Below are 12661 nucleotides of genomic sequence, written 5' to 3'. Positions count from 1 at the left end.
GTTTCTTCCGGTCTCCACCAGGATGTTTTGAATGTGCACATTGGCAGCCATTGATTTGCAGACGAGGAGCTATTGAAAATACATTGCCCTGTAATAATTTTGATAGATTATAAACGTTTACTAATACCTAAAGTTGGATTACAAAAGTATTTCGAAGTGTTTTGTGAAAGTTTATCGTCGACTTTTTTAATTTTAAAAAATGACGCAGCGTTTAAAAACAATGTTTTTTTCTGAATGACACAGCTTCCATAGAAAGCTATTTTGGGTATATATGGACCGATTTAAACGAAAAAAAGACCCAATAGTGATGTTTATGGGGCATATAGGAGTGCCAAGAAAGAAGCTCGTCAAAGGTAATGAATGTTTTATATTTTATTTCTGCGTTTTGTGTAGCGCCGGATAAGCAAAGTTTTGAGGTGTTGCATGCTATCAGATAATAGCTTTTCATGCTTTCGCCGAAAAGCATTTTCAAAATCTGACTTGTTGGCTAGGTTCACAACGAGTGTAGCTTTATTTCAATACCATGCATGTGCATTTTGATGAACGTTTGAGTTTCAACGAGTACATTTAGCATTTAGCGTAGCGCATTTGCATTTCCAGGTGTCTACTTGAGACATCTGCGTCTCAAGTAGGAGCAAGAAGTTAAGAAGTCAAAGGCACAGTCAACTCAGTGTATGTAAACTTCTGACCCACTGGAATTGTGACACAGTGAAATAATCTGTCTGCAAACAATTGTTGGACACATTTCTTGTCATGCACAAAGTAGATGTCCTAACTGTTTTGCGAAAACTTTGGCTTGTTAACAAGGAATTTGTGGAGTAGTTGAAAAGAGTTTTAATGACTCCAACCTAAGTGTTTTAACTTTTGACTTCAACTGTACCTGTGTGAACAACAGGCGCAACTCTATAAGTACATTTATTCTTTTGACAAAATGCTATGTGCGTCCACATCAGTGCATTCTTAACAACCTAACCATTACTAAACTTCTATTAGATCAAATGAGCAATTCCATTTTTTGTTGACTTAATTTGACACTCATTGACCACCATACAGAAACTCAGTTCGTTGTCTTATTTTCGTGGACTGATTTTTGGGCTTAGTAAACCCTGTCGCTTCGCCTCTATCTCTGGCTCTCGTCCGTGTTTACTATTTTTTTTTAAATAATTATGGATATATTCCACCTAACATAACATGCTGACCAGACCGGATACGTCAATTGTGCGAGCGTTGAATTGCTTGTATGTGTACATTTATTTCGCAGTCATTGCACCCACGCTACTCGCGAGCGTCCGGGTGGCCCGGCGCTAAAATCGAAATCTGTTCTTTTTGTGACACGCAACGCGCTGCATGTCCGGCCTAATCTCATTGGTTTTTAGGAGCATATTCCATCATGGGTGATTTCCTGACCCTGTAATGCAAACACCGCTTCTTATAACACCAATGCCCACTTCTAAATTAACCTCTATCCCCTAGGCACTCTAGTAGATCTGAAAGGATTGGAGTGGATAGGTATATGCAAAAGATGACGGTCCACACTCCGGTAGCTTGTAGTAATGCTTTAGTTGGTTGCCAACCGCCATATTAAGTCCAAAATAAGAAGCCTGAAGGAGGAGCGATGACGAGAAACGAGATCGGTTTACTGTTTTTATCTGTGGATTAATTGTCGGAGTTGAGGACATTTGTGCATTTCAGGTAAAATAACAACCCAATGTTTATACCCCAGGACAAATTAGCTAGCAACAGCAAGCTAGCTAACTAAATTCCCTAAATCTTATGCTTTTTGAACTGTCCCCAAATTAATATAATTCAGAGTTTGTTTTGAAATTTTGACCTGAATCTCCTGATTGTGTCTGGTGTGGGGGTACGAAATCCATATGCACGTGAGCGGTTTGGTCAGCATGTATGGCATTTTGAAAGATTTCATAATCAAATGGAACATGAATTTATTCTAACAAGGATGAAGCAGCAGTACTCGCCTTGCCCATTTATTCTTATAGACTTGGCTTTACTTTATATATTATTACTTAATATTGGAAGCCAGTCTATGCTTTTGCCAGTCATTTCTCTTGAAATGTGTTCACGAGACAGGGTGTGACGGATATATTAACTTTTTGGTGGGTGTGTGTGCAGGTGGTGATGGCAGAACGTCGTGTGGAGTGTTCATGGAAGAGGCACGTCGGAGAGCAGCTGAAGCAGAGGGACCGTGTGCAGAGGCAGGCCTTCGAGGAGATCATCCACCAATGTTAGAGCCACATACCATATCTCAGTGCTCAAGATGCTATTGATGCTAAGATGCTTTTTAGTTCTGCTGCCTGTGCAGGTATCCCAGAAAGTGTGTTTTTAATAAAGTTCCTTTTTGTGTTTGTCTCAGATAACCGTCTCTTGGAGAAGTCCGATCTACAGGCTGTTCTTTCAGAGAGATACCAGTCGGACAAATATGACTTTCAGAACAGACATGACGGCAGGTAGGCCTCCCCAGGATTTGACCTTTGAACTTGTTTGTGTGTGATGCGAAATCTGGCTACTACCATATTGCTTATACCTATCCACTCCAGTCCTTTCAGATCTACTCGAGTGCCTAGGGGATAGAGGTTAATTTAGAAGTGGGCATTGGTGTTATAAGAACCGTTGTTTGCATTAGATTGGATGGTGTTCCAGAAATCCCTTGCTTGAATGTCTAAATGGGATCCTTGGGACATCCAAATCTTAGTTACCACATTGATGTTGAAACGGTTAGGGTAGGGATTTCCCAAGAATCTCGGATAGCACTAACCTTGCTTGTGACCTTGTATAACCATTTGTGTTTGATTCCTCAGCCCGGGGGCAGACTCGAGTCGCAGCGACAACCTACAGCAGGAGATGGCCCAGATGCGAATCAGGCACCAGGAGGAGCTGACAGAGCTTCATAAGAAAAGGGGCGAGGTTAGCTTGTTTATTGTGCCTGCCCGTCCAACGTCCAGCCCAAATCTTTCTCTGGAGAACTACACTGTAGGCTTAGGCGAGAACTACACTGTAGGTTAGGCGACCCTAACCTGGCACAGCTCACTCAGCTAATTGAGGTTCTGGGGAGCAGCTAATTAGTAGAATTGGGTGTGCTAGATTAGGTTTGGGATGAAATCTGGAGGGTAGATTTCCAGAATAAGGGTTGGTCACCCCTTGGCTGTGTCTGAAAATGTTACTAGATGCCAAATCCTTGCTTTCTCATTTCCTCTCAAACAAACTGGCCCCGGTTTGAGGCAAAAATAGAACGGGTTTAAATTAACCACTTCATACACAGAACAAAAATATAAACTCAGTCAACAATTTCAAAGATTTTACTGAGTAAAAGTTCATAAGGAATTCGGTCAATTTTATTAAATTAATTAGGCCCTAATCTATGGGTTTCACATGACTGGGAATACAGATAGCTTAACCTCTCTAGGCTAGATGGGACGCTACCGTCCCACCTGACCAACATTCAGTGAAAGTGCAGGGCGCCAAATTCAAACTACAGAATTGTAAATATTTAACATTCTTGAAAATACACATGCAATATGTCAAATTAAAGCTTGACTTCTTGTTAATCCAGCCACGGTGTCATATTTCAAAGGCTTTACGGCGAATGCAAACCATGCGATTATCTGAGGACAGCACCCCATCAAACAAAGACGATCATATTTCATCCCGCCAGGCGTCGCGCACAACTCAGAAATAACTATATAATTCATGCCTTACCTTTGATACTGAGTCGGTGAACATATCTGATAGTAATGGGGCAAGTTGATTGGCTTTAAATAAATGGAAGTGCAAGCCATTAGGGCCTGTGGCCTTACCACTTTGCGTTACCTTTAGACCCTTTTATTTCATCTAGATGCCGAGGGTTATCCAGAACTTTACTTATGTCCATAACTTGGATATCAATGGATGGAATATCTAAAAAGTTGTCCATAGCGGTATTATCTGATGGTGGTTTGGATTTGTGGAGGTTGGAATTACAAGTTGTATTAATATTAGAGGGATCACTTGTAATATTATGCGACGAGTCATATACCTGAGAAATAAGATGAATGTTGACTGGCTTTTTAAGTTGGTGTGCCAACAGGAGGCTGGCCTTGTCACCATATTCGAAGTACTCCCCCTTTGTTCGTTGCAATCAGTGGAAAGCAGGTTAAATTGAGTTTGAAGTGTTAGCCTCTGTGTATAATTCAGGGAATGGTGAAGTTGTATATTGGTGGTCTTGTGCCAGGATTGAGTCCAGTAGTTCTTGAAGTTTCAATTCTTTGTTTGACCATAAAGAGCATTGTAAGAAATTCTTTCCCCGTAATACACCTTTGGAAGTCTCCCAAAGAAGAGGGAGAGGTGTCGTCATGAATAATCTGTTGCTTGTGATAAAGTCACAGAATTCTTTGTTAGACAATATGGTCCTGTTAAATCTCCAATTCTAATTTCTTGTGTTCGGAGTTAGAGCTTAGGCATTATTTTGGGCGAAAGGTCTGAAATTACTATAGCAGAATATTCTGTAGTCTTAACTGAAGGGAGAAAGGTTCTATCTAAAAAGTAGTCTATGTGCGAGTAGGCTTGATCAACATGAGAAAAGTTGAAGTGCAATGTGACCGGGTGGTGGATGCACCATGGATCAACACAACCCATTTGGGTCATGAATGTAGAAAGAGCTTTTGCCTTCCCGGAGGTCCCCGCCAACGATGAGGCGGTGGGTGTCAAGATTAGGGAGAGAGGCTAAAATATGTCATAAATCTAGTTAAAGTGATCAACATCACCAACTAAGGCCAAAGTAAACCATGGGAGTTCTGAATCTCCATTTAAAAAAAATGTATAGATCAAGCAGACCCCAAATTTAAAAATGTGCATTCGGAAAGTATTCAGACTCTTTAAAAAAAAATGTGTTTTTGTTACAGCCTTATTCTAGAATGGATTCAATTGTTTTTCCCCCCTCAATCTACACACACTACCCCATAATGACAAGGCAAAAACAGGTTTTTAGAACTGAAATATCACATTTACCTAAATATTCAGACTGTTTACTCAGTACTTTGTTGAATCACCTTTGGCATTGATTACAGCCTTGAGTCTTGGGTATGATGCTACAGTCTTGGCACACCTGTATTTTGGGAGTTTCTCCCACTTATCTGCAGATCCTCAAGCTCTGTCAGGTTGGATGTGGAACGTCACTGCACAGCTATTTTCAGGTCTCTTCAGAGATGTTAAATCGGGTTCACGTCCGGTTGCTGGCTGGGCCACTCAAGGACATTCAGAAACTTGTCCCGAAGCCACTCCTGCGTTGTCATGGCTGTGTGCTTAGGGTCGTTGTTCCTGTGAGGCTGGGGCGAAGGTTCACCTTCCAAGGTCCTGAGCGCTCTGGAGCAGGATTTCATCAAGGATCTTTCTGTACTTTGCTCTGGTCTCCCAGTCCATGCGTCTGAAAAACATCCCCACAGCATGATGATGCCACCGCCATGCTTCACTGTGCCAGGTTTCCTCCAGACGTGACGCTTTGCATTCAGGCCAGAAAATCTGCTTCTCATGGTCTGAGTGTCAAGGTGCTTTTTGCCAAATTTTGAGCAGGCTGTCATGTGCCGTTTACTCAGTGGCTTCTGTCTGGCCACTCTACCATAAAGGCCTGATTTGGTGGAGTTGTGTATTTATCTTCAAAATATTCTTACAACGCACAGTACTAAAGGTCAAGAGGACTAACATTCAAGAGTATTAACAATCAATGGAATTAGTGGTTTGTCTGTAATAGGGGATTAATGATCAATGGGTCAGAGACATGGGAGCAATTTCAGTCCTGGACTCATAGCTACATGGCAAGTTCTCATTGGTCCAAATTGTTTATATGTTGAACCTGAAATAGGATACTTGTAATTTGTCCATTGGCCCAGTTTTATTGCAAGAAATTCTAATTGGTCAATCACAGGCTAGGGCTGGGTTAAACTACATCCTGTCCCTTTGTTCTGTGGAGAGAATCACAGGAGAGAAGCACAGGGGAGAATGAACATCTACCTCCCCGCATGATTTGTTCTCTTTGAATAAACTTATTTTCCTCCCCCTGATTTGCTTTGGGGTCTGTGTTATTGAAGAGTAACATCAACTGCTTAGTGCTTCAGAGATGGTTGTCCTTCTGGAAGGTTCTCCCATCTCCACAGAGGCATTCTGGAGCTCTGTCGGAGTGACCATCGGGTTCTTGGGAACCTCCCAAACCAAGGCCCTTTTCAACCGATTGCTCAATTTGGCCGGCGGCCAGCTCTAGGAAGAGTCTTGGTGGTTCCAACTTCTTCCATTTAAGAATGGAGGCCACTGTTTTGGTACCCTTCCGCAGATCTGCGCACCGACACAATCCTGTCTCGGCACTTTCCGGACAGTTCCTTTGACCTCGTGGCTTGGTTTTTGCTCTGACATGCACTATCAACCCTGGGACCTTATACAGACAGGTGTGTGCCTTACCAAATAATGTCCAATCAGTTGAATTTAACACGGACTCCAATGAAGTTGTCGAAACATCTCAAGGATGATCAATGTAAACAGGATGCACCGGAGCTAAATTGAGTCTCGTAGGAAAGGGTCTGAATACTAAAGTATTTAGTCAGCCACCAATTGTGCAAGTTCTCCCACTTAAAAAGATGAGACCTGTAATTTTCCTCATAAGTACACTTCAACTATGACAGACAAAATGAGAAATCCAGAAAATCACATTGTAGGATTTTTAATGAATTTATTTGCAAATTATGGTGGAAAATAATTATTTGGTCAATAACAAAAGTTTATCTCAATACTTTGTTATATACCCTTTGTTGGCAATGACAGAGGGGAAGACTTACAGAAAACATTTGACAAGGTTTTCACACTGTTTCTGGTATTTTGGCCCATTCCTCCATGCAGATCTCCTTTAGAGCAGTGATGTGTACCTATGATAAATGACAGGCCTCATCTTTTTAAGTGGGAGAACTTGCACAATTATGTTTTGGGGCTGTTGCTGGGCAACACGGACTTTCAACTCCCTCAAGATTTTCTATGGGGTTGATCTGGAGACTGGCTAGGCCACTCCAGGACCTTGAAATGCTTCTTACGAAGCCACTCCTTCGTTGCCCGGGCGGTGTGTTTGGGATCATTGTCATGCTGAAAGACCCAGCCACGTTTCATCTTCAATGCCCTTGCTGATGGAAGGAGGTTTTCACTCAATCTCACGATACATGGCCCCATTCTTTCCTTTACACGGATCAGTCGTCCAGGTCCCTTTGCAGAAAAACAGCCCCAAATCATGATGTTTCCACCCCCATGCTTCACAGTAGGTATGGTGTTCTTTGGATGCAACTCGGCATTCTTTGTCCTCCAAACACGACGAGTTGAGTTTTTATCAAAAAGTAATATTTTGGTTTCATCTGACCATATGACATTCTCCCAATCTTCTTCTGGATCATCCAAATGCTCTCTAGCAAACTTCAGACGGGCCTGGACATGTACTGGCTTAAGCAGGGGGACACGTCTGGCACTGCAGGATTTGAGTCCCTGGCGGCGTAGTGTGTTACTGATGGTAGGCTTTGTTACTTTGGTCCCAGCTCTCTGCAGGTCATTCACTAGGTCCCCCCGTGTGGTTCTGGGATTTTTGCTCACCGTTCTTGTGAGATCTTGCGTGGAGCCCCAGATCGAGGGAGATTATCAGTGGTCTTGTATGTCTTCCATTTCCTAATAATTGCTCCCACAGTTGATTTATTCGAACCAAGCTGCTTACCTATTGCAGATTCAGTCTTCCCAGCCTGGTGCAGGTCTACAATTTTGTTTCTGGTGTCCTTTGACAGCTCTTTGGTCTTGGCCATAGTGGAGTTTGGAGTGTGACTGTTTGAGGTTGTGGACAGGTGTATTTTATACTGATAACCAGTTCAAACAGGTGCCATTAATACAGGTAACGAGTGGAGGACAGAGGAGCCTCTTAAAGAGGCAGGTCTCACAGGTCTGTGAGAGCCAGAAATCTTGCTTGTTTGTAGGTGACCAAATACTTATTTTCCACCATAATTTGCAAATAAATTCATAAAAAAATGCTACAATGTGATTTTCTGGATATTTTTTTTCTCATTTTGTCTGTCATAGTTGAAGTGTACCTATGAGGAAAATTACAGGTCTCATCTTTTTAAGTAGGAGAACTTGCACAATTGGTGGCTGTCTAAATACTTTTTTGCCCCACTGTATGTAAGGTATTTCTGTTTACTATTACTAAATTAGCTGACATTTCTACATTTGTTTTTGCTTTGCAATTATGGGGTATTATGTGTAGATTGCTGAGGACTTAAAAAAAATATTTAATCCGTTTTAGAGTAATGCTGTAACGTAGCAATGTGGAAGAAGTCAAAGCATTGAATACTTTCCTAAAAGACCATTATCATGCATGTCTTGAAACGGGGGCAGCTGGGAAAATATATGTCATCTATGCGCTTACAGTGAATGGAGAATGCTTTTCCCGTGGTTCGTTTTCATGCCAGCTAGGTAGACTATACTCCTGTTGTAAAGATTAACAATGTGCTTAATATTAGGAACGTTGAGAAATAAATATAGTAGGCCTAGCCTATAGAAAGCTGATGGGATCCTCTGTTTTCTCGTGCTTTTGCATAGCCTATAGAATTGTGGTGCAAAATGAGCTCCTAGGTTCTCATGAAGTTTTTGATTTTCGAACACATATGTATTGACGTAAGTGTATAAATTGTCGGCGTAGAGGACTTAGTTTACCTGAAATGTTAACAACCCAATGTTTATATCCCAGGATAAATTTGCTAGCAACAGCAAGCTAGCTAGCTAAATTGCCATAAATGTTTAATGCTTTTTGACCTTTCCCCAAATTAATATAATTGGTTCACTTTTTGATATTTCAACCTGTTTGTGGGTGGGCCAGACTACGCGATGCATGCGGTCTGGTCAGCATGTAAGTCTTCTAACCAAAATATCAGCTTTACAGGGACTATGGTGGTCTGTAATACAGACCCGGTCAGGGAGAGGTTGAAAATGTCAGTGAAGACACTTGCCAATTGGTCTGCGCATGCTTTGAGTACACGTCCCAGTAATCCGTCTGGCCCCGAGTCTTTGAATGTTGACCTGTTTAAAGGTCTCCCTCACATTGGCTATGGAGAGTGATCACACAGTCATCCAGAACAGCTGATGCTCACGTGCATGCTTCAATGTTGCTTGCCTCGAAGCGAGCATAAAAGGCTTTTTGCTCGTCTGGTAGGCTCGTGTCACTGGGCAGCTCGCGGCGGGCTTTCCTTTTTGCAGTCAGTAATATTTTTCAAGCCCTCCCACATCACACGAGCGTCAGAGCCAGTGTAGTAGGATGCAGTCTTAGTCCTGTATTGACACTGCCTGTTTGATGGTTTGTCTGAGGGCATAGCAGGATTTCTTTTAAGCGTCCGGATAAGTATCCCGCTCCTTGAAAGCGGCAGCTGTAACCTTTAGCTCGATGCGGATGTTGCCTGTAAAACAGCTTCTGGTTGGGTTATGTACGTACAGTCACTGTGGGGATGACGTCGTCGATGCACTTATTGTTGAAGCCGATGACTGAGGTGGTATACTCCTCAATGCCATTGGATGAATCCCGGTACATATTCCAATCTGTGCTAGCAAAACATTAAAGTAGCATCCGCACCATCTGACCACTTCCGTATTGAGCGTGTCATTGGTACCTCCTGCTTTAGTTGGGGATTGTAATCAGGAGGATAGAATTAGGTTCAGATTTGTCAAATGGAGGGTGAAGGAGAGCTCTGTTTGGTGTAAAGGTGTTCTAGAGTTGATTTCTTTTATTTAAAAAAAATTAATACATTTTTAAAAAAATTCTCTCTCTCTGGTTGAACTTGACATGCTGGTAGAAATGAGGTAAAACGGATTTAAGTTTCCCTGCATTAAAGTCCCCAGGCCACTAGGAGCGCTGCTTCTGGATGAGCATTTTCTTGTTTGCTTATGGCCTTGTACAACTCGCTGAGTGATCTTAGCATCGGTTTGTGGTGTTTAATTGGTGGCTACGATTAATATGGATGAGAACTCTCTTGGTAAATTGTCATGAGGTATTCTACCTCAGGTGAGCAATACCTCGAGACTTCTTCAGTATTAAACATCGAGTACCAGCAGTTAACAAATAACCCGCCCCTCGATTTACCAGACGTAGCTGCTCAGTCCTGCTGATGCACGGAGAAGCCAGCCAGCTCTATAATATCCGTATCGTCGTTCAGCCACGTCTCGGTGAAATGTAAGATATTAGTTTTTAATATACCATTGTTAGGATAGTCTTAATTGTAGATCGTCCAGTTTATAGTTCACTTTTTAGTCTTTAAAGATAAAATCTTCTTCCAGTTCGAGGTGAGTGATCGCTGTTCTGATGTCCGTAAGCTCTTTTCAGTCATAAGCGGTAGCAGCAACATTATGTACAAAAATGAGTTACAAACAATGCAACAAAATAGCACAGGTGGTTAGGAGCCCATAAAACGGCAGCCATTTGTGTATAATTGTCTTCACTATTAGTCTACAATGTAGAAAATAGTAAAAATATAGAAAAACCCTGGAATAAGTAGGCGTCCAAACTTTTGACTGGTAATTGAGGCAGTCCAAACTGAGTCAGAAAGTTCCCAGTTATAAAGAGGGGCATGTGCTATGCCACTGCTTATAGTAAGTTAAGAGTAACTAAGAAATCTTACGATGTCAAATGATATCATGCTCAGTGCCCCAGCTATGCATTTGGTTTGTTAGCTAAGTGGCTAGATGTCAAGATCAAGTTTCTTGGTTACTTCAAACATTCAATCCCCTCCTGGCTCATGATCCCTGTTGCCTAAATTTGTTGTGTCAAAAAATAGAAATAGCGCCCCTTGTGTTTCGGTAATACTGTATTCTCCGGCATGAAGTGATTATATGCAATGGCAACTGAAAAAGTGGGTATGTGGCGTACGCTTGTGTACACCCTCCACTAAATCACTGTGTATGGGGCAGGAGTGGGACGGAGGACCAGAATCAAAGGCTCCATTGTTTTTGACTTTGTCATTGGCCTCATTGCCTTATAACTCACAAGACTTATGTAGCCCTGTCCCCAAAGATGCGGTGACTGATGGCTGGAAATAAAGGATTGATCATGAGTCATGATTGATCGAAGGGGTGAAATGTGTATAAGTCTTGTGTTAACCATGTGGCTAGCTGTGATTTCAAAGTAAGCTTGTTGCTCAAATGACTTTATTTACCAGACATTATCTGAAGAGCATACTACTGTTGGTTAGCTTTTTAATTTGATTCAAATAAGTCTTAAAATGTCTGCGACTATGTAATTTGGAGCAAGGTCTGGATTTAAGACCTTGACTTTCCATTTGTTTATAATTGGGTTTGTTTTGTAACTAACTTGCCATCAGTTGTGGATGTTTTTGACTGAATGTCTTTCTCTTCTCTCTTGCTCTGCTTTCATATAGCTGGCCCAGAGTGTGATTGAGCTGAACCACCAGATTCAGCAGAAGGACAAGGAGATTCAGCACAATGAGGCCAAGTGAGTTTACTCTACATGTTATTTAGTCTTGATTGGGACTTTTTGTACTTTCCAACACTCCAGCTATTTGCTATATTGTTACCTACTGATGTCGTTCCCATGAACCAGAGGTATGGTTTCTTCCTGATAAATCAGGGATTTCTGACCCATCCTATTTACACTGAACAATGTGGTGTTTCATGAGTTGAAATGAAAGATCACAGAAAATGTCCATACGCACAAAGTTTATTTCTGTCATTTGCACAAATTTGTTTACATCCCAGTTAGTGAGCATTTCTCCTTTGCCAAGATAATCCATCCACCTGACACGGGGCATATCAAGAAGCTGATTAAACAGCATGATCATTACACTGATGCACCTTGTGCTGGTGACAAAAGGCCACTGTAAGATGTGCAGTTTTGTAATGCCACAGATGTCAGAAGGTAAGGGAGAATGAAATTGGCATGCTGACTGCAGGGATGTCCACCAGAGCTGTCGCCAGATAATCAAGTGTTAATTTCTATGCCATAAATCGCCTCAATGTTTTAGAATTTGGCAGTAGGTCAAACCGGCCTCACAACAGACCACGTCTATGGCATCGTGTGGACGAGCAGTTTGCTGATGTGAACGGAGTGCCCCATGTTGGGGTTATGGTATAGGCATGAATAAGCTATAGCCAACAAACACAATTGCATTTTATCGATGGCAATTTCAATGCACAGAGACCGCGATGAGATCCTCAGGCCCTTTGTCATGCCATTCATCCTCCGCCACCACGTTTCAGCATGATCGTGCACGGCCCCATGTCGCAAGTATCTGTACACTATTCCTGGAAGCTGAAACTGTCCCAGTTCTTCCATGACGTGTTACCCATTGAGGCTGTTTGGGATGCTCTGAATCAGGGGTTCTTAAACTTTCAGCCTGGGGCCCAAACTAGAAATTCTGTTTTCCTGGGACCCAGGAAGACCTGCAACTATACGTAAATATGTGTACATTACATTGCCCTAACGCCCAAAACAAATGCAATATAGACGACAACAATAACTTAATACTCAAATAGCTATTCATGTTTGATCCCCACTTAAAAACTCTTGCATATCTGTCTAGGTTTGAACTGTTGCTGTTAAAATACAATAAATAATTTAAATTCTGAACAGGAATAAACTGATTTTATCACATCACAC

General features: G+C 41.9%; 1 protein-coding gene across 3 annotated transcripts in view; it reads left to right on the top strand.

Moving 5' to 3' along the window:
• Positions 1-12661, top strand: part of LOC139382186 (ATG16 autophagy related 16-like 1 (S. cerevisiae)) — a 53243-nt gene that overhangs the window by 7036 nt on the left and 33546 nt on the right. For all 3 annotated transcript variants that reach the window (XM_071126047.1, XM_071126046.1, XM_071126048.1), the window contains exons 2-5: positions 2131-2242; positions 2372-2465; positions 2817-2922; positions 11424-11497. In XM_071126047.1, coding sequence (XP_070982148.1) covers positions 2137-2242; positions 2372-2465; positions 2817-2922; positions 11424-11497 — 380 coding nt within the window. In that variant the 5' untranslated portion in view covers positions 2131-2136. The remainder of the gene's footprint in view (positions 1-2130; positions 2243-2371; positions 2466-2816; positions 2923-11423; positions 11498-12661) is intronic.

Source organism: Oncorhynchus clarkii, chromosome 24, assembly GCF_045791955.1.
Source record: "Oncorhynchus clarkii lewisi isolate Uvic-CL-2024 chromosome 24, UVic_Ocla_1.0, whole genome shotgun sequence".
Classification (NCBI taxonomy): domain Eukaryota; kingdom Metazoa; phylum Chordata; class Actinopteri; order Salmoniformes; family Salmonidae; genus Oncorhynchus; species Oncorhynchus clarkii.
This window is presented reverse-complemented; position numbering and strand designations above follow the sequence as displayed.